General features: G+C 42.7%; 1 protein-coding gene across 10 annotated transcripts in view; it reads right to left on the reverse strand.

Moving 5' to 3' along the window:
- The window catches only part of CTPS2 (CTP synthase 2), a 165,164-nt gene that overhangs the window by 34,933 nt on the left and 108,035 nt on the right, over positions 1-22,196 (reverse strand). The window contains exon 16 of one of the 10 annotated variants that reach the window (XM_030573760.1): positions 10,380-10,402. The exons of the other annotated variants lie outside the window; for them this stretch is intronic. Within the exon in view, the coding sequence (XP_030429620.1) occupies positions 10,397-10,402 (6 nt within the window). The 3' untranslated portion in view covers positions 10,380-10,396. Of the gene's footprint in view, positions 1-10,379; positions 10,403-22,196 lie in introns of those variants that run through there. 10 annotated transcript variants of the gene reach the window in all.

Consider the following 22,196-nt stretch of genomic DNA (forward strand, 5'->3'; position numbering starts at 1 on the left):
GGCAGAACTTGGGACGATATCATCACTTTCCCTGTTGCAGCACGACCCCTGAAAGAAGGACTGTAAGATAACTCTTATCTTCCAATTAACATAATGAATTCTGCTCTCTAATCCTGACTGTCACCTGAAGATCTGGAAGCAGCTGAAACTGCATTTTGCCTACAGCAGGAACAGTATTCTGATTCTGCTACACAAAACATGATTATTTCTGGTAGTCTTTGTAACCTGAACACACTATTCAATTGAATATCTTTTTTGCGCTGAGTGTGATTAGTTGCAAGGATTGATACAAGGATTATAGTTAAAATTTTGCCATTTGCCTGGTTCTGCTGGTACTAGCCGTTATATCTATGGGAAATTCCTCTCATAGTGTTAAAATCTTTCAAAATGGTAGAGACACCAAATTTATGTATCCATATATGTAAAAACATGCCAAGGAATGAGACTGGCCAAGAAGGGCTCAGAAAATAAAAAATAATAACACAGAGTGGTAATCAGGAGCTGCATTTTATTAATTTTAGTTTGCCCTTCTGGAGCAATAAAAACATTCTATGAGAGCAATAATGCATTTCATAAAGTGAAGCTATACAATTCAGAAGGGATGGTGGAAGGTGCTTGGGGCACTGTGCTAATGTAACTCAGAAGTGCAATTATCTTTGCATAACCTCATATCTTTCAAATGTTATTTATGATCTATATACTTGTTGTAAAGTATCACAAATAAAAGCTGTGATTAAATTGGTTGAAGATTACAAACCCTGTAATTACTTCCCAAACAACATGAATGTGGGGATTATGCAGCTTCTTCAGCCAAAGCATCAGTACTCTAGTCCACATATTTTTAAATCAATTATACTTTTCTGAACTCTACTTACCATTTTATTTGCAGAACGCACTTGAAATACTGGGCACAGTTACATAATCAAAACATATAACATCAGAAATAGAGTGTACAAAACACACAGGGTGAAATACTGACTGAAGTCAAAGGCAAAACTCTAATGGGGAGTTGCTTGCTCGCCTCTAGAACATAGGAAGGGAGGCCTTTCAGTGGATATCCTCGTTCTTGTAGATGACATGGGGTGGTGGTGATGAACAGTCATTCATACTCACTAATGATTACCCCCAATAGGATTGTGTGGGTTCCATGTTTTTGCTGTTTAATGTGTATTTCAGGCAGGACCGGCTCCAGATTTTTTGCCACCCCAAGCGGGGGAAAAAAAAAAGCCACGGCGGAGCAATCTGGCTGCTCCACTCTTCGGCAGCAATTCAGCAGCAGGTCCTTCGCTCCGAGAGGGACTGAGGGACCTGCTGCCGAAGACCCGGACATGCCGCCCCAGTAGTGGCTGGAGTGCCACCCCTTGATATTGGCCGCCCCAAGCATCTGCTTTTTTAGCTGGTGCCTGGAGCTGGCCCTGATTTCAGGTTACTGAAGAAGATCATGAGGGCCAAGGTTGTTAAAATTGGAAGCTCCTAAATCCATACTTAATCACCTGCTTGAATTTCAAAAGCGCTGAGCACCTAAATAGCATTCTACAAAGTCAACATTAGGATCCTATTTTTGAAAATTAGGTCTGAGAGGTTTTCATCTATTGTTACCTGTATGCTGATGATTATACTCATCTGTACTTTTTATTCCCCACTTCAAATCTCAACTTTATATCTCTTTGCCTTCTCAGTATCTGGCCAAGATAGGATCTTCCATGAACATTAATTCAAAATATCCTGAAAGTAATGCTGGCAGGTAGATGAAAGCCTCTGGAGAAAGTGAGAGAGATGGCAACTTCCTCCTTTGTTGAGACTATGCCTGATTCTTGGATTCTGTGACGTTGCCACTCTAATCTGGGCCTCTCCATATACTTATCCACCCCTTAGTCACCTCCACATGAGATTACAGAATTTGGGGCTGGTCTTGAAGAAGAATCAAAAGCATCAGCTAGCACATAATGTGGCTTCCTATTTAGGAAATGGGGAACTTCAGCTGAAACATGTTACAATTTTGCTGTGGAAGGTGAACTTCTATTTTTGCCTCCAGGTGGAAAGCAAAGGGATGATCAGTATCTCTAAAGTGCTAAAAATAGCCACTCTATGAAAACACATCTTTTCCCATGCCCGACTACAGCAGTTATGGTTACGCAGAGACGAAATCAGAAAGGCTAAGGCACAAAAAGGGGTTATATCTAGCAAAGGGCATAAAAGGCAATAAAAAGTTGTTCTATAAATACATTAAGAGCAAGACAAAGACAAAGGAAAGTGTAGGTCCTCTACTTACCGGGCAAGGAGCTTATAATCAAGAATGTTAGGGTGTTTAATGCTTACTTTGCTACATTATTCATTAAAAAGGTTAATGGTGATCAGATACACAACACCATTAATATTAACAAAAGGAGGGGAAGGAACACAAGCCAAAATAGTGAAAGAACACATTAAAGTATATTTAGATACGTATGTAATTCATCCTGGGGTACTTAAGGAACTAGCTGAAACAATCTCAAAACCCTTAGCAATTGCCTTTGAGAACTCATGGAGGATGAGTGAGGTCCCAGAGGACAAGAGAAGGGCAAACATAGTATATATCTTTAAAAGGGGGAACAAAGAGGACATAGGCTGATTGGTCTGTAATTCCTAACTTTGAACTGGAAAAATATGGGAACACAATTATTAAGCATCTAGAGGATAATAGGGTTATAAGAAATAGCCAACATGTATTTGTCATGAACAAGTCATGCCAAACCTCACCCTAATTTCCTTCTTTGACAGGGTTACTGGCCTACTGGATACGAAGGAAGCAGTAGACATGATATATCTTAATTTTAGTACGGTTTCTGATGCAGTCCCACATGACAGTCTCATAAACCAACTAGGGAACCATGGTCTAGATGAAATTACTATAAGGTGGGTGTATAACTGGTTGAAAGACCATACTCAAAGAGCAGTTATCAATGGTTTACTGTCAAAGTGGCAGGGCATATCTAGTGGGGTGCCACGGGGGACAGTCCTGGGACTGCTATTATTCAATATTTTAATGACTTGGACAATAGAATGGTGAGTATGCTTATACAAGTATCAGAGGGGTAGCCACGTTAGTCTGGATCTGTAGAAGCAGCAAAGAGTCCTGTGGCACCTTATAGACTAACAGACGTTTTGGAGCATGAGCTTTCGTGGGTGAATACCCACTTCGTCAGATGCATGTAGTGGAAATTTCCAGGGGCAGGTATATATATGCAGGCAAGCTAGAGATTATGAGGTAGTTCAATCAGGGAGGATGAGGCCCTGTTCTAGCAGTTGAGGTGTGAAAACCAAGGGAGGAGAAACTGGTTCTGTAATTGGCAAGCCATTCACAGCCTTTGTTTAATCCTGAGCTGATGGTGTCAAATTTGCAGATGAACTGAAGCTCAGCAGTTTCTCTTTGAAGTCTGGTCCTGAAGTTTTTTTGCTGCAGGATGGCCACCTTAAGGTCTGCTATAGTGTGGCCAGAGAGGTTGAAGTGTTCTCCTACAGGTTTTTGTATATTGCCATTCCTAATATCTGATTTGTGTCCGTTTATCCTCTTCCGGAGCAACTGTCCAGTTTGGCCAATGTACATAGCAGAGGGGCACTGCTGGCATATGATGGCGTATATTACATTGGTGGATGTGCAGGTGAATGAACCGGTGATGGTGTGGCTGATCTGGTTAGGTCCTGTGATGGTATCGCTGGTGTAGATATGTGGGCAGAGTTGGCATCGAGGTTTGTTGCATGGATTGGTTCCTGAGCTAGAGTTACTATGGTGCGGTGTGCAGTTACTGGTGAGAATATGTTTCAGGTTGGCAGGTTGTCTGTGGGCGAGGACTGGCCTGCCACCCAAGGTCTGTGAAAGTGTGGGATCATTGTCCAGGATGGGTTGTAGGTCCCTGATGATGCGTTGGAGAGGTTTTAGCTGGGGACTGTATGTGATGGCCAGTGGAGTCCTGTTGGTTTCTTTCTTGGGTTTGGCTTGCAGTAGGAGGCTTCTGGGTACACATCTGGCTCTGTTGATCTGTTTCCTTATTTCCTCATGCAGGTATTGTAGTTTTGAGAATGCTTGGTGGAGATTTTGTAGGTGTTGGTCTCTGTCTGAGGGGTTAGAGCAGATGCGGTTGTACCTCAGCGCTTGGCTGTAGACAATGGATCGTGTGATGTGCCCGGGATGGAAGCTGGAGGCATGAAGGTAGGCATAGCGGTCGGTAGGTTTTCGGTATAGGGTGGTGGTAATGTGACCATTACTTATTTGCACCGTGGTGTCTAGGAAGTGGACCTCCCGTGTAGATTGGTCCAGGCTGAGGTTGATGGTGCGGTGGAAGCTGTTGAAATCGTGGTGGAATTTTTCCAGAGACTCCTTCCCATGGGTTCAGATGATGAAGATGTCATCAATGTAGTGTAGGTAGAGAAGGGGCATGAGTGGACGAGAGCTGAGGAAGCGTTGTTCCAGGTCGGCCATAAAAATATTGGCATATTGTGGGGCCATGCGGGTGCCCATAGCTGTGCCACTGATCAGGGAGATATATATTGTCATCAAATTTGAAATAGTTGTGTGTATTAATAGGAGCGGCATAGTAAAGCATGGGAGGTAATTGTCCCATTCTGCTCAGCACTGATGAGGCCTCACTCACATGGAGTACTGTGTCCAATTCTGAGCACCAAACTTTAGGAAAGATGTGAACAAACTGGAGAGAGTTCAGAAGAGAACAACAAGAATGATAAAAGGTTTGGAAAATCTGACCAATGATGAAAGGTTAAAAACACTGGGAATGGTTAGTTTTGAGAAAAGAAGACTGAGACGGAACCTGATAGCAGTCTTCAAATATGTTGGGGGCTGTTACAAAGAGGACAATGATCAATTGTTTCACTTAATGCAGGACAAGAAGTAATGGCTTAATTTACAGCAAGGAAGATTTAGGTTAGCTACACCTCTACCTCGATATAACGCTGTCCTCGGACACCAAAAAATCTTACTGCATTATAGGTGAAACCGCGTTATATCGAACTTGATTTGATCTGCCGGCGCGCGCAGCTACTTTACCGCGTTATATCCGAATTCGTGTTATATCGGGTGGCGTTATAACGGGGTAAAGGTGTATTAGGAAAATAAATTCTAACTATAAGGGCAGTTAAGTACTGGAACAGGCTTCCAACGGAGGCTGTGGAATTCCCATGATTGGAGTTTTTTAAGAAGAGGTTGAACAAACACCTGTCAGGGATGGTATAAGTTTACTTGGTCCTGCCTCAGCACAGTGGACAGGACTTGATGATTTCTTGAGGTTCCTTCCAGCCCCATGCTTCTGTTATTCTAGCTAGAAAATTTTTGCTCACCGGTTCCGTAGTTAAATTTTCATGGTGGGCAGCAGCACATTGTTCGTAGATGGTCCAGTCCCTGGAACTCTCATCTACTTAAAATCTACCTAAGTCTGAGTTAGGTGACCTTTAAGAAAAAATATATGATGCAGTTGTTTAATCTTGTTTCTAATTAGCAGAAGGTTTTCTGTCAGAGGGGTGGTGGTCTAAAACAGGAAACAGTCTATTACGTGTGGTCATGTTATTTTTATTTTTGTACTTACTAAGTTATTCTTTGCACATTATAAACTAATCCTCTACCGCTTCCCCAGATTTTTAGAGTGTCTTGAATTCTAGGGTCTCAGGTGAACTGAAAAGGGCTCCGACTACTAATGCTTTGTGTGGTTGGGTGGGGAAAAGAGGTATTTATAAATTAATTCCTCATGTTGGACCTCAGCCTGGACCCTTCTTTTCACTTAGATAACCTCTACAGCTGTCTACTCATTTGGAGACTATTTGAGACAACCATCAATGCTTATTTGTTCCATTACTTTGGGAATGTCTATACTACAGTGCGACACCTACGCCACTGTGGTGCTGTAGACACTACAGCATTGGAAGGATTTTTTCCATCACTGTTGTAAATCTTACCTACTGTGTGTGCATAATTAATGAGCCATGCATATTTTTAATTTTTTATGCAAAAAAGAACTTCTGCCAAAATGAACAGGAGTACTTGTGGCACCTTAGAGACTAACAAATTTATTTCGGCATGAGCTTTCGTGGGCTACAGCTCACTTCTTCAGATGCATAGCACTTCTGCCAAAATGTTACTGCAGTTCTGCCTTTTGCCCACGGAGGGCATTGTGGTGATAGAAGATGAGCAGTAGCTCCCAGCCAGCTAGGGAAGAGAAAGAGCCTGCCTTCTTTGCAGCACCTGTCAGCCAGGAGATAGGGGCTATGGGAAGACAGACAGGATGGAATGATGAGGGATCAGACAGGGGCTCATAAGGGCTAGTAGGGGAGGACAGACTGAGGATCGGGCTGAATGGGATTGGAGACACAGGGCACGGGGGGAGGGAGGTGCAGGGCCACATGGTGATGGGGGAGAGGATATAGAGCTACATAAGGACAGAGGGTGGCTGAGTGGGGGCAAAGAGATACGGGGATGGGGGATACAGGGACACATAGGGACAGGGGTGACTGAGGGGGGCACAGAGACAAATGGAGACAGGGTGAGGGGGTACAGAGCCACATAGGGACAGAAGAGTGGCTGGGTGGGGGCACAGAAACACATGGGGATGGGGGGAGCGAGTGTCTGAGTGGGGGTGGAGGGATACATGGGATGCAGGAAGACATGCTGACAGGGACAGATGTGACTGACTGAATGGGAGAGGCTGGGGTCAGCCAGGGTCTGTATGGCAGAAGTTCCCTAACAATCCCTCCCCGCCCCCCCCCCAAAAAAACTGTTCCATACTATTCCCACCCATACACAACATCCCGTCAAGTTCACACCCAGGCTCCTTCCCTACAATTTACTTCCTCTCTTTTAGCTCCTCCATTACCCCTGGCTCCCCCAACCCTTTGCACTGCTTCTGAGGGATGCGGGAAATATGGTTCTGTATTGTAGTTTAAATGAATTATTACTCAGAGTTCTGTATTAATATGCCTAGTAAGGAATCTATTTGTTAAAAAACATTTCCTAAATCTTTTTTGTTGTCTGTATTGTTACTGACATACTTGCTGACAGGTATTTTGAAATAAATGACCAAAAATAATTGAAACTGGTGTGCTTATATTGTTGTTTTGGTGAATAAAATATGCAGAATTTTGAAATATTGTGTGCAGAACTTTTAATTTTTTGTTGCAAAATTTTTAATGTTCTGGTGCAGAATTCCCCCAGAAGTATGTTTAGGTAATAACAGTATGGTCTCATTGGTATTAAATCACAATGATGAATGACTTTAAACACCCATAGAGCTCAATATTTGCTAGTAATTTTCTGTTTGGAGTATTTCACTGCTATTAGGAAATTTATAAATGAAAATGAGAAAACTGTCAAGACTCAGGTATTTAGTTCATAAGCCTCAACCTGGGGAAGCTGCACCACTTATCATGTTAAGTATTTGCCTTCTGGCACAAGTGGGGCAAATAATCAACTAGCCTAATTTTCCCAGGACCATCAGGATTTGAAAGAGATTGTCTCATGTCCTGCAATATCAACTGTGAGAATGCAATAAATCTTAGTATTTGGAAGGAGATGAAACAATGTTTAAACCCCAAACCTTTCATTTTTGTTTCAGGCTGCCACCTATAAATGTGGCCGCTTAAGAGCTCTGCCACTGCAAACGGCTGATGTGGGAAGAATCTCATTTAACAACAAATCACAATGTTCCATTTACACCCAGAATTCTGTATTATACTCTAAAATACATAGAAAGTGGAAGTCCTCACAAAGCAAACCAAATAAACTAGCTATGCTACTTTAGCATTTGTACAGTTAGCTTCACATCCGCAATATGCTACGTTATATCCTTGAATCTATATAATTTGATTTTAAAGACTTTGGAAAATCAGTAAGAACTTCAATTTTATCTGCAATTTTAATCCTCTCCTGTTTAGGGAACAAATGATTTGTCATTGCGGAAAGCACTCAATATCAATATAAGCGCTGATCAAATTGCCAGGAGAAGGAACGACTATAGAGACTAGCTAAACACTGAGAGCTCAAAGGATAATGCTAACAGTAACATAGGTGTGCAGAGGGGAAAGCTGATGGTAGTATGAAATGAAGCAGCAGCTGTTGTTGATTACTAATACCTCGTCGAATGGTTAAGAAAATCCCCGCAATGACTCCCTTTAAAATGCCCCTTTAAAGTGCATAAAAAGGGTGTTCCTTTTTTAAACAGTGATTTCTCATTTATAATTCACTGAAATTGTAAAGATAATGGAGATGTTGATGAGGAAAGCCCACAAAGACATTATTTACTACATTTTAGAGCTAGTTTAAATATATCCAAATTTTCCTCAATATTCATAGTGCACCAAAATCTTCTTTATGTTTTCTGTTTGCATATTTAGCATTACTATCACTTGTTTCAGAATATTTCTAGTATTTCATGCATATGATAATTTTGGCATTGATATTAAGATCATGATATTTAGCTTAGCTGCTGGCCATTTAAATAGATTAAGAAAATTTAAAAAAAACCAGTAAATAAAATTCTCACATAAAGCAGAAAAAAATAACTAGTACAAATGAGATGAGGCACTTGAAAGCTGATATCCTCCCTAAAGCTAGAGTTAACAAACTCCTATCGACAAGATATGGCATGAGCTGACAGCCACTTGCAATTTGTCTTCAATTTTATAATTGTAATCAAAACTGGATACAGTTTACTTGTAGAGTTACACAAAGGATCTTAATCAAAACTCTGAATCCAAATACCCCTGGACTTCACATGGGTTCAAAATCTGAACTTTTGCAACTAGTCTCTGACTCACTAACGGGTTAAACCAAAACCCTGGATCCTAACATACCAAAACTTTGGAGGGAGAATTGCAAACTTACAGTCTAAATTTTATAGCTTGGGTTGATTTCTAGTTTAACATGACCTATGGCCCTGATTCTGGAAAACTTAATTGTGTGCTTAAATTTATCCATAGAAACGTGCTGTTCTGAGCAGGAGTACTTTCCTGAATCGGGGCCAATATGAACACGCTTTCTGTAGTATAACTGATTGCTCACAGCAAGAGATCATAGAAAGTATAGCAAGGAACTGAACCTTGAAAACTTAAAAAAGATCACAGTCAGTTCATTTTGGTAGAAATGTCTGTCATAAATTGTTTGGAAGTGTGCCAAAAGAATCTGGAGCAACATCATCAACATATTAAAATTATTTTTATTAATATGGACTGACAACGGAAAATCTTTCATAATCAAGTTCATGTGGCAGCCCAGAAACACTTCAAAGAGTTGTCCCAATCCACATTCCTCAATCTCATATGAATCTTTTAGCAGTTCTGGCTTTGTTAACTTAGGTAAGAATGATTTTTATACAATATCTAAAATTTCAATCTCTCATACTTTCAGTTTCCTTTTGGAACTGACTCAGACCTACACTTGCAAACTCTGAACAAGTTCCTGGATGAGGAAGAGGAATCATCTTGCCCTACAGCATGACAGATTGGAGGCTGGATGCCCACCATCCCTTTTTGTATCCTCTCACACCATGCCCAAGTAAACTTGCTGCTCACTCTCCCTGTCTGGGGTGAGATCTGAGTTATTACAGAGAATTCTTTCCTGGGTGTTGGCTGGTGAGTCTTGCCCACATGATCAGGGTTTAACTGATCACCATATTTGGGGTCAGGAAGGAATTTTCCTCCAGGGCAGATTGGCAGAGGCCCTGGAGGTTTTTCACCTTCCTCTGAAGCATGGGGCATGGGTCACTTGTTGGAGGATTCTCTGCATCTTGAGGTCTTTAAACCACGATTTGAGGACTTCAATAACTCAGATATAGGTTAGGGGTTTGTTACAGGAGTGGGTGAGTGAGGTTCTGTGGCCTGCATTATGCAGGAGGTCAGACTAGATGATTATAATGGTCCCTTCTGACCTTAAAGTCTATGAGTCTATGGGCTGGTCTATACTGGGGGGCGGGGGTATCGATCTGAAATACGCAACTTCAGCTACGTGAATAACGTGGCTGAAGTCGAAGTATCTTAGATCGATTTACCTCGGGTCCTCACGGCGCAGGATCGACATCCACAGCTCCCCGTGTCAACTCTGCTAGATGAGACGCGATATATCGATCCCCGAAAAATCAATCGCTACCCGCCGATACGGCGGGTAGTCTGGACGTACCCTATGAGTCTATGAGTCTGGAATTACTGGTCTTGCTGAGCACGGTAGGTCCATGAACTGATAAAGACTGGCTCAGAACTCAGTCGTACAAAATACCCTTTGTGTCTCCTGTTTTTTCTTCTCCTTTTTCTTTGCTCTTTTTTTATTTTGTGGCTTGCATTTCTTTACTCACCAGAAGGCTCCATGCTGCTCCATGCTGGGAGCCAACTGGTGGTTCCAGTAGCCTTTATGTGTTCTTGCAGCTCAGCTCTGTGTTACAGGAACAAAAAGAAAAGAGAAGAAAAGACTGTGCCAGAAGTTTCCCCATAGCTCTTTCCTCGATCTGAACCTTAGAGTCCAAAAGAGTTCCCCTAAGCTTAATTACCAGCTTAGATCTGATACACTGCCACCACTCAAAAATATATAGTGTTTTGGGGCACTCTGGTCCCCCCAAAAACCTTCCCTGAGGACCCCACGACCCAAATTCCTTTAGTCTTACAACACAGGGGAATAAACCATTTCCCTCCCCTGCTCTTCCCCTCCAGATGTTCCTTACCTGGACTCCTGGAGAGAGAGAGACAGATTCAAGCTCCGTGAATCTAAACAAAGGGATTCCCCCTTCTCTCCTCCCTTCCCCTTCCCTGTTAAGTACAGACTCAATTCCCTTGAGCCTCAACAAGGGGAAAAAATCAAACAAGTCTTAAAAACAAAACTTTTAATAAAAAAAGAAAGAAAAAAGTAAAAGTTATCTCTGCAATTTAGATGGTAAAAGTTACAGGGTCTGTCAGCTTATAGAAACTGGAGAAAAAACCTCCTCCAGCAGAAATACAATTTAAAATACTTCCAGCAAACTACACATTTGCAAATACAGAAAACAATCAAAAGACTATAACCGCCTTCTCTACTAAATACTCACTAGTCTGAATATATAAGAGACTGTAGCAGGGAGATTGGCAAGAAACCTGGTTGCACGTCTAGTCCCTTCCAGGACCCAGAGAGAACAAAGCAAAACCCAAAAAACACAAACAAAGGCTTCCCTCCATTGAGATTTGAAAGTATCTTGTTTCCTGATTGGTCCTCTGGTCAGGTGTCCGGTTCACTGTTTGTTAACCCTTTACAGGTAAAAGAGACATTAACCCTTAACTATCTGTTTATGACAGGAGCCACTTCTGGAGCAGCACAGTAAGGCAGTCAGCTTTCAGGGACCCACTTGCTATTTTCTCCACAGCCACAGGCACATTCTATTTTATTCATCCCTTCTCTGATGAGTTCTGACCTGCCCCTCTCAACTTGTATCCAGTGAAAGAAGTGCAGGACTAGGTAACAATACTTTCCACTCACAGAGCTTTGCAAATTGAATGTATTGTCCCCATTTTAGTGGTGGAGAAAATTAATGTAAAAGAGGTTAAGGGATTTGGTTGAGGGGCACTGCCTAAAAGTCAGGAGGCCTTTCTAATCTTGGTTCTGGCAAAAACTTGCTGAGACCTTGGGCAAGTCATTTAACTTCACAGCACTTCCATTTGTCAGAAGTATATCTTTGCTTTGCGAACAGGGGCTGCTAACAGGGAGTTTCGTAAGGAAGTTCTCCAGGTGAAGGAGGAGCGAATACAGCATCTGTGGGGTAAGTGACTGACGGTCTGTAGTGTGTGTTTGTTTGTGTTTTGGGGTTACTTGCTGTGTGCCGTGCTTGTGTTTGTCAGTCTGTCTGTTTGGTTGGTTGTTTGAAGGACTGTGTGCTGTGGCTGGCAGTTGGAGGCTGTGAGCTTCAAAGGAAGGTTTGAAAGCTAGAAGCCTCTGGTAATTGGCTGAGCCTTAATCAGTGGGTGGGGCATTCACTCAGGCCAGGGCTTTATAAAGCCGCGCAGAAGCGACCAGGGAGCTTTGCGACCAGGGGCTGCTAACAGGGAGTTTCGCAAGAGAGTTTGGCAGGGGAGTGGGAAGGGAGAGGGGGTCCCTTATAGGTCCTATCTGTGCCCCTTTAGTCCCCTTAAAACGTATAAACCAAATTACATCCAAAACCTCTTTCTTTAAACCACCCTTTCATTAACTAGGAGACAATGCAGGCAGAAGCCCAGCAGCAGAGTGGGGGGTATCCAGTTTATTGCACTGAGTGTAGCATGTATGATTACCTGCCCTGTGGGTGGGTGGCGTATGTGTGCAGTCGGTGCAAGGAGCTCCTGGCCCTCAGACCATGTACGGGCTTTGGAGGCCAGGGTGGCGGAACTGGAGGAGCTAAGAGAGGCAGAGAGGTATGTTGATGAGGCTTTCCGGGACACTGTAGAAGTGTCCCACCTCTGATCAGACAGCCCCTGTGCTGTTGAGGAGCAAGAAAGGCCCAGGGAAGCAGAGCAGTCAATGGGAGCAGAGGGAAACCTTCCCATAGTTGGGACCCTCCTTCCAGATGGTGCTGGGGTTGCCTCTCACACTCAGGTTACCTCCCTGGGGGAGGGAACTCCAGTTTCTAGGAACAGGCAGGTGTTAGTAATGGAAGATTCGATTATTAGAAACGTAGATAGCTGGGTTTGTGATGACCAGGAGAACTGTATGGTGACTTGCCTGCCTGGTGCAAAGGTTGCAGATCTCTCGAGGCATCTAGACAGACTTATGTGTAGTGCTGGGAAGGAGCCAGTGGTCGTGGTAGATGTAGGTACCAATGACATAGGGTAGGGTAGGAGAGATGTCCTGGAAGCCAAATTTAGGCTGCTAGAGAAGAGACTGAAATCCAGGACCTCTATGGTGGCATTCTCAGAAATGCTCCCAGTTCCATGCACAGGGCCAGGTAGGCTGGCAGAGCTTCCGAGTCTCAATGCATGGATGAGATGATGGTGTAGAGAGGAGGGGTTTACGTTCATTAGGAACCGGGGAAACTTTTGGGATGGGGGGAGCCTATACAGGAGAGATGGGCTCCCACCTAAACCAAAGTGGAACCAGACTGCTGGCACTAAACGTTAAAAAGGTTGTAGAGCAGTTTTTAAACTAGGAGATGGGAGAAAGTCGACTGCTGCAGAGGAGCATGTGGATCGGAAACAGACTTCTCTTAGGGGAGAGTCTGATGATAGAGAATCTCCAGGATATAGTCAGCAGCAGAGGACGGAAGAGGATAATGTAAGGGTCAGATCAGATGATAAACAAACAGTCACATAAAAAAGAATTTGGCATACCAGAAAAGGGCAGACAAATAAACAGGGACAAGTTTTTAAAGTGCTTGTACACAAATGCTAGAAGTCTAAACAATAAGATGGGTGAACTAGAGTGCCTTGTGATAATGGAGGATATTGATATGATAGGCATCACAGAAACCTGGTGGACTGAGAGCAATCAATGGGACATAATCATTCCGGGGTACAAAATATATCGGAAGGACAGACCAGGTCGTGCAGGGGGAGAAGTGGCACTATATGTGAAAGAAAATGTAGATTCAAATGAAGTAAAAATCTTAAGCGAATCCACATGTTCCATAGAATCTCTATGGATAGAAATGTCATGCTCTAATAAAAATATCTATTATCGACCACTGACCAGGACAGTAATAGTGATGATGAAATGCTAAGGGAAATTAGACAGGCTATCAAAATTAAGAACCCAATAATAGGTTCAATTATCCCCATAATGACTGGGAACATTTCACTTCAGGACGAAATGCAGAGATAAAATTTCTCGATACTTTAAATGATGGCTTCATGGAGCAGCTGGTACAAGAACCCACAAGGGGAAAGGCAACTTCAGATTTAATCCTGAGTGGTGCACAGGAGCTGGTCCAAGAGGTAACTATAGCAGGACTGCTTCCAAATAGTGACCATAATATAACAACATTTAACATTCCTGTGGTGGGAAGAACATCTCAACAGCCCAACATTGTGGCATTTAATTTCAAAAGGGGGAACTATACAAAAATGAGGGGGTTAGTTAAACAAAAGTTAAAAGGTACAGTGACTAAAGTGAAATCCCTGCAAGTTGCATGGGCGCTTTTTAAAGACACCATAATAGAGGCCCAACTTCAATGTATACCCCAATAAGAAACACAGTAAAAGAACTAAAAAAAAGCCACCGCGGTTTAACAACCATGTAAAAGAAGCAGTGAGAGATAAAAAGACTTCCTTTAAAATCCTAGTGAGGCAAATAGAAAGGAGCATAAACACTGCCAAATTAAGTGCAAGAGTGTAATAAGAAAAGCCAAAGAGGAGTTTGAAGAACGGCTAGCCAAAAACTCCAAAGGTAATAACAAAATGTTTTTTAAGTACATCAGAAGCAGGAAGCCTGCTAAACAACCAGTGGGGCCCCTTGACTATCGAAATACAAAAGAAGTGCTTAAAGATGATATAGTCATTGCAGAGAAACTAAATGGATTCTTTGCTTCAGTCTTCACGGCTGAGGATGTTAGGGAGATTCCAAAACCTGAGCTGGCTTTTGTAGGTGACAAATCTGAGGAACTGTCACAGATTGAAGTGTCACTAGAGGAGGTTTTGAAATTAATTGATAAACTCAACATTAACAAGTCACCAGACCCGATGGCATTCACCCAAGAGTTTTGAAAGAACTCAAATATGAAGTTGCGGAACTATTAACTAAGATTTGTAACCTGTCCTTTAAATCGGCTTCGGTACTCAATGACTGGAAGTTAGCTAATGTAACGCCAACATTTAAAAAGGGCTCTAGAGGTGATCCCGGCAATTATAGACTGGTAAGTCTAACGTCGGTACTGAGCAAATTAGTCGAAACAATAGTTAAGAATAAAATTGTCAGACACATAGAAAAACAAACTGTTGAGCAATCGTCAACATGGTTTCTGTAAAGGGAAATCGTGTCTTACTAATCTATTAGAGTTCTTTGAAGGGGTCAACAAACATGTGGACAAGGGCGATCCAGTGGACATAGTGTACTTAGATTTCCAGAAAGTCTTTGACAAGGTCCTTCACCAAGGGCTCTTACATAAATTAAGCTGTCATAGGATAAAAGGGAAGGTCCTTTCATGGACTGAGAACTGGTTAAAAGACAGGGAACAAAGGGTAGGAATCAATGGTAAATTCTCAGAATGGAGAGTAGTAACTAGTGGTGTTCCCCAAGGGTCAGTCCTAGGACCAATCCTATTCAATTTATTCATAAATGATCTGGAGAAAGGGGTAAACAGTGAGGTGGCAAAGTTTGAAGATGATAGTAAACTACTCAAGATAGTTAAGACCAAAGCAGATTGTGAAGAACTTCAGAAAGATCTCACAAAACTAAATGACTGGGCAACAAAATGGCAAATTAAATGTAATGTGGATAAATGTAAAGTAATGCACACTGGAAAAAATAACCCCAACTACATATACAATATAATGGGGACTAATTTAGCTACAACGAGTCAGGAAAAAGATCTTGGAGTCATCGTGGATAGTTCTCTGAAGATGTCCCCGCAGAGGCGGTCAAAAAAGCAAACAGGATGTTAGAAATCATTAAAAAGGGGATAGAGAATAAGACTGAGAATATATTATTGCCCTTATATAAATCCATGATACGCTCACATCTTGAACTGTGTACAGATGTGGTCTCCTCACCTCAGAAAAGCTTTTCTAGCACTAGAAAAGGTTCAGAAAAGGGCAACTAAAATGATTAGGGGTTTAGAGAGGGTCCCATATGAGGAAAGATTAAAGAGGCTAGGTCTCTTCAGCTTGGAAAAGAGGAGACTAAGGGAGGATATGATAGAGGTATATAAAATCATGAGTGATGTTGAGAAAGTGGATAAGGGAAAGTTATTTACTTATTCCCACAATACAAGAACTAGGGGTCACCAAATGAAATTAATAGGCAGCAGGTTTAAAACAAATAAAAGGAAGTTCTTCTTCACACAGCGCACAGTCAACTTGTAGAACTCCTTACCTGAGGAGGTTGTGAAGGCTAGGACTATAACAGTGTTTAAAAGAGAACTGGATAAATTCATGGTGGTGAAGTCCATAAATGGCTATTAGCCAGGATGGGTAAAGAATGGTGTCCCTAGCCTCTGTTCGTCAGAGGATGGAGATGGATGGCAGGAGAGAGATCACTTGATCATTGCCTGTTAGGTTCACTCCCTCTGGGGCACCTGGCATTGGCCACTGTTGGTAGACAGATACTGGGCTAGATGGACCTTTGGTCTGACCCGGTACGGCCGTTCTTATGTTATATCTACAGGCATTTGTTTTTAGTTATGAAATAAAATGCAATATATTATCAAGGCCAGTGGCCAGAATAGAACTCAATCCCTTCAGGCTCCAACCTGGTCTTTAATTGAGTTGACCCCATGGCTGTTGGGGAAGACTTCTACCATAAATTTTTGCATCACACCTTGGCAAAATGTCAAGTGAAAAATGCTTTGCAGGTTTTCACCTGCCTTGCTGCAGATGTTCTTCAGTCTCCTGAAAATTCAACATTTTCAGAGTCCAAAATCCCATGTAAACAAACTCATGAAAAATTCTAAACATGTTTTCTTGACAAACTGCTTCCATCAATTTTGCCCCGTGAGAGGTATTACTGCTTTATGGAAAAAATCCTTTATAACTGTATCTGCATGCACAATCTCTACTAATGCCAACTCTACATTTTTTTCCAAATACATAATCATTGCACATAAAATGCAATCCATAAATAAATATTTTAAAACAGAATGTGTCAAACTGATTACTTTAATTTTGCAGGCAGATATCATAAGAACATTTCCTTTCAACCTTTACCAGAAGCACAGAAAGATGTCAAACAAATCCCACAAAGAATTTAGAAGGATTTTGAACCGTTATGCTGCAGAAAGGGGGCAAGCCAGGCCAGCTGTCCCAGAGTGAACTGCAATTCCAGACTTATTGAAGCTAAGTGCAGGCAAAGTGGCTGAACTCAGACAGTGCTATGCATGGAATGGATATGGAAAAGTACAGGTGAGCTGGGGTGTTGTGTCCATATGGGTAATCTTTGCTAAGGGCTTGAATTTAACTAGAAGTGAGTGGAACAAACTTCCAGCACTTTGGGCCTGATCCAATTCCCATTAGAATAAATGGCCAAACTTCAGTAGTACAGGGTTGGACTATTTGTGATTTAACAAGAATCCAACCATAATCACTCCACATCCTTCCCTCACATCACATCTACACACGCTGTTAACCTCATCACAGTCCCCCACGGAGACTACTTTAACTCAAGCTGTTAAGGTGTTCCTTGCCCTTTATATCTTTGTTAGGATAAACTCCTGCTCACTCTGAAGTGACCTAAATGAAGCTGAACTATATTAGGATTGAGAGGCCATTCAGGGGACCAAAAAGAAGAGGGGTTTCATGGGACTAGCCAAGCTTGGGGAGGGTAACTGTGATTATCTGGCTCCCCTGGCCAAAACCCCGACTAGAGGGGAGCTTTGCCCACGCTGGAGTTCTCTGTGGGGGACTGATAGACGACAGAAGTCTTCTCCTCCAGCCACAGATTACCATCTGTGCTGCTGCATGGCCAGTCTCAGCGATGCAGCCATTACTCCTGTGTTCCCTGACATATAACTGCACATTGCAAAGGGGTCAAAGATTTGATCTTCAAACCCTTAGGTGCCTCTATCTCCAATCTGACCTCTGTCTATTCCTTTATTCAGTATTTAGTTATTTCTCTTCCTAAGTCTAGAATTAAGATTGGGGGGGGGATCTTTACAAAGATTTAGTAGGTATAAATCTTGCAAAATAGGTTAGAAGGGTATTCATTTTACGAGCAATGATTAAAGAATTTGATCTTGGACAGTCCACTTGGTACTTTCTTAATAAAATGCCAGATACTTAGTCACAACTGATTTAGGCTCAAGGAAGAGAAACACAAATTTGTCTTTGCACTGCCCCCGAAATCGTACTAATGTTTTGATGCATCGTTCTGATATAATCTGGGCTTTACATACTTCACAATATTTTCTATCACTTGCCATGGTTACAAAACACACACCTTGCTTGCCATTGAAACAGATGGATACAAAACAAGACAGCATATATAAGAAATGTATTTGTCATACACACACAACAATAAATCAACAGAAGAAAAGTGTAGGTTTGCGTGCTCAGAATCAACAGTACCTAGCTTCATAACTGTACGCTAGATGACCCTATTGCATATAAGATTTAGCAATTTAGGCAAGCTGCAGCTACAGGGCCTGATCCAGAACCTATTGAAATCAATGGAAACCCCCCACCCCCCGTAACTTCAAGGGGTCCATAGTTGAGAGAGGTTAGCCATTCCTGCAGTGTCTTGAGAAAAACTGATACACAAACAATGTTAGTAGCAGGACTACTTCGTGCCAACTGCAGGTTGGAAACTGGATATGTCATTGCCAGTCCTCTTACCAGGGGAATTTAACCACTGAAATTAACATTGGCTGCGCTAGCCAAGCTGCAAAGGTCTGGCCAGTAAAATATTCCTCAAAGGGGAGGAACATCACAACTACAAGAAAGGAGAGAAAAAACACTGACTTCATAAAATAAGTAAGTCTTTAAAGATGCAGATTTATTTGTTCTTTATTGTGAGAAAAGTGACCATGAGAAAATAAGGATCTTCCTTAACAAAGACAAAATAAGATGCACACTTTATTCTCAGAGCTGCTTACCTTTTATTACAGTTCCTCTACCTTGACCATTATCACATTCCAGCAGATTCCAATTCCAGTTATTTCATAGTCATTAAACAGTCTTAGTAAAGTAGCTCCATTAAGGAGCCAGAAAAAAGAATCAATCACTCTAAGTCCTCTTCCCCCACCAGACCATCACTGAGCAAACCCCATCACTGGGTTCTGGAAGTTTCCACGGGTTGCTCGCAAAGTTTGCCTTTGGACCCCTGTAAACATTAATATGCCCAGCAGGTCCCGTGGAGAGACCTAGCCGTGCTACTTCCTTTCTTCTACTCCCACCAAACCACCTTCAGACCCATTAGCAAAAGAGACAGCCTTGGATTCCGATGACTGAAGTTTCCCATTGTCAGGTATCACTTGTCCCAACATTCTGTCATCCTCCTGCCCTGCCCTGGGATGAATTTAGACCCCAGAATTGGGTAATTCCTTTTAGGAAAGAAATTGAGTGGGCATCAGACAAAAAATTAGTAGATTATCCTAATCTCCATTTTATTCCAGTCAGAATGCACCCTTGTTGTGGTAGAGCTTTGGCTGAGGGAGTGCTATTGGTGGGTAATTTTTGTGAGATGAGCGTGAATTCCTGGAAGTGCCTTTGAGACTGCCGGAAACACAATTTTTTAAAAAAGAGTCTCTCTTTTTAATTCTAAAATAGAATAACAAACCAATAAAACAAATTTGTAATTAATGCTGAACTTGTTAGTTAACTTCTTCCTCCATGGCAGGTAAGGGCAGGGTAGTAGAAAGGGATACCGGATAGAGGTTTGTCATTACCTTGCTTGACTATGCCTTGAAGCACCTGTAAGTACTCATCTCATGGGAAGAAGTTAGAATTATGAACTTTTTTCCCCTTTCAAATTGTTAGTCTCTAAATATCTTTCTTTTTCTTTCTCCCTCCCCAATTTATTTGAATAGAATGAAGGACAGGGAAATGGAACTGTATTCAGATACTGAAACTGAGACAGGTAAAGTTTATTGGATTTCAAGTGAACTCTCTGGTATGAAGAGGCAACACAGAGTGTTTGGGCTTGCAGTCACTTTTAATGGAAAGTGACTGCAAGCCCAACCAGGAATTCCAGTGTCTGGTACACTCCAGTCCCCCACAAAACCTTGCCCGGGGACCCCCAAGACCCAATCCTTCTGGATCTTAACACAAGGAAAGTAAACTCTTTCCCTCACCGTTGCCTCTCCCAGGCTTCCCCTCCCTGGTTTACCCTGGAAGATTACTGTGATTCAAACTCCTTGAATCTTAAAACAGAGAGGAAAATGCACCTTTCCCTCTCCTTCTCTCTCCCCCTCCCAGACTCTCCCTGAGAGAGAAAGTAATCCTAACACAGAGAGAAAATTAACCTCTCTCTCCCCCTTCCCTCCTTTCTCCCCACCAATTCCCTGGTGGATCCAGACCCAGTCCTCTGAGGTCTCACCAGAATAAAAAAACAATCAGGTTCTTAAACAAGAAAAGCTTTTAATTAGAGAAAGAAAAAACAGTAAAAATTATCTTTGTAAATTTAAGATGGAATATGTTACAGGGTCTTTCAGCTATAGACACTGGGAACACCCTCCCAGCCTAAGTATACAAGTACTAATTAAAATCCTTTCAGCAAAATACAAATTTGAACTCCTTCCAGCCAAATACACATTTGCAAATAAAGAAAACAAACATAAGCCTAACTCGCCTTATCTACCTAGTACTTACTATTCTGAGCACATAAGAGACTGTATCAAAGAGATTGGAGAGAACTTGGTTGCACGTCTGGTCCCTCAGAGCTCCCCGAGTGAACAACCACCAAACACTAACAGTACACACAAAAACTTCCCTCCCTCAAGATTTGAAAGTATCCTGTCCCCTGATTGGTCCTCTGGTCAGGTGACAGCCAGGCTCACTGAACTTGTTAACCCTTTACAGGCAAAAGAGACATGAAGTACTCCTGTTCTATTAACCCTTAATTATCTGTTTATGACACATGCTCAAGAAGAGATACGTACGATGCTGAAAGCATCTGGCCTGTCTGCTAAATGGTCTTTGATGGCCTGTATTTTCCTCAAAATACAGAGAGCCATTCCAGTGTGTGACATCTCATGAGGAAAGCATTTCAGTGACGTGCACTCATTATTCAGTGACATCTCATTATTGAGATGATGCTCATGCCTTCCCCTCCCCCTCCCAGAATTAATGCTCCATGCCATCCAAAAGCTTTTCTGAAATGACATAAAGCACAGACCTCTAATTCTAGGAGTTCCTGAGAATACTATACTGCATGATAGAACTGAACTTGGGGAGAAAGCAGGGAGGCTATTAGAATGACCTGACCTTCAAGAGTTAGTATAATCTAATTCTTAAAAAGTTATTGGAAGTTATTGAAAGTTAACTACAGTAAAAGCTGTGTTATCTGGCACTTCACCAGCCGGAAAGCTCTATAAACCAGCATTTCTGATCTTCATAGAAAGTCCGGTTTATAGTCCAGCTGGCGTGGGGCCGGTAGGCTCCCTACCTGGCTCTGCATGCTCCCCAGAAGCGGCGACATGTCCCTGCTGCTCCTAGGCAGAGGAATGGCCATGAGGGATTCGGAGTGCAGGAGGGGTGTGGGGCTGTGGGTTGGGGCACAGGAGGAGGTGCAGGACGTAGGCTCTGGGAGGGAGTTTGGGTGTGGGAGGGGGCTTGGGGCAGGGGCTTGGGGCACAGGAGGGGTTTTGGTGTACTGGATCCAGGTGGAGAGCACCTTGGGTGGCTCCCCACAAGCGGCAACATGGCTCTGGTGCTCCTAGGCGGAGGCGCGGCTCGGCAGCTCTGCATGCTGTCCCTGCCCCCACTCTGAGCACTGGCTCCACAGCTCCCATTGGCCAGGAACCACAGCCAATGGGAGCTGTAGGGGCAGCACATGCAGGGAGCTGCCACACTTCCATAGAGCACTTTGATCTATTCCTGTTTCAAAGAACACTATGGAATTGTTAGCATGGGTCAGCGGGATTCACACAGACACTAGTGTGCAGCAAGCTAATGTGCAGTCGAGATTTACACTCCAGCTTGCCATGAACTAGCCTGGTCGACACTACAAAGTTAGGTCTCCTGCCAACAGAAGCACCCCATTACAGCAATATAGCAAAACCACCTCCCTGAATGGCGTTGAGCTACAGTCCCTGTACTGTGGTCAATACAGTGTGAGTGTAGATGCTGCACAGCCTATTCAACCCTAATAGTCCTCCAGCAGCTGTCCCATAATGCCCAACACTGATCACTCTGGTCACAATTGTTAACTCCACTGCCTAGGGGACATGCCCTACTCCACTCCCTTAAAACACCTGGTGTATTTTTTAAATGCCTCTCCCTGAGTGCCCAGCTTGGGAGCACATCTCCCAGCTCTCCATTGTTGTGAGCAGCTGCCCAACTGACCAGATCGGCGACATGATCCAGATGTACTTAGAGTAGACAGGAGGTACTGTATCTTCTGGTCCTGTGGGGAGGAGTGTCTATAC

This window comes from Gopherus evgoodei, chromosome 1 (genome assembly GCF_007399415.2).
Source record: "Gopherus evgoodei ecotype Sinaloan lineage chromosome 1, rGopEvg1_v1.p, whole genome shotgun sequence".
Taxonomy (NCBI): Eukaryota; Metazoa; Chordata; order Testudines; family Testudinidae; genus Gopherus; species Gopherus evgoodei.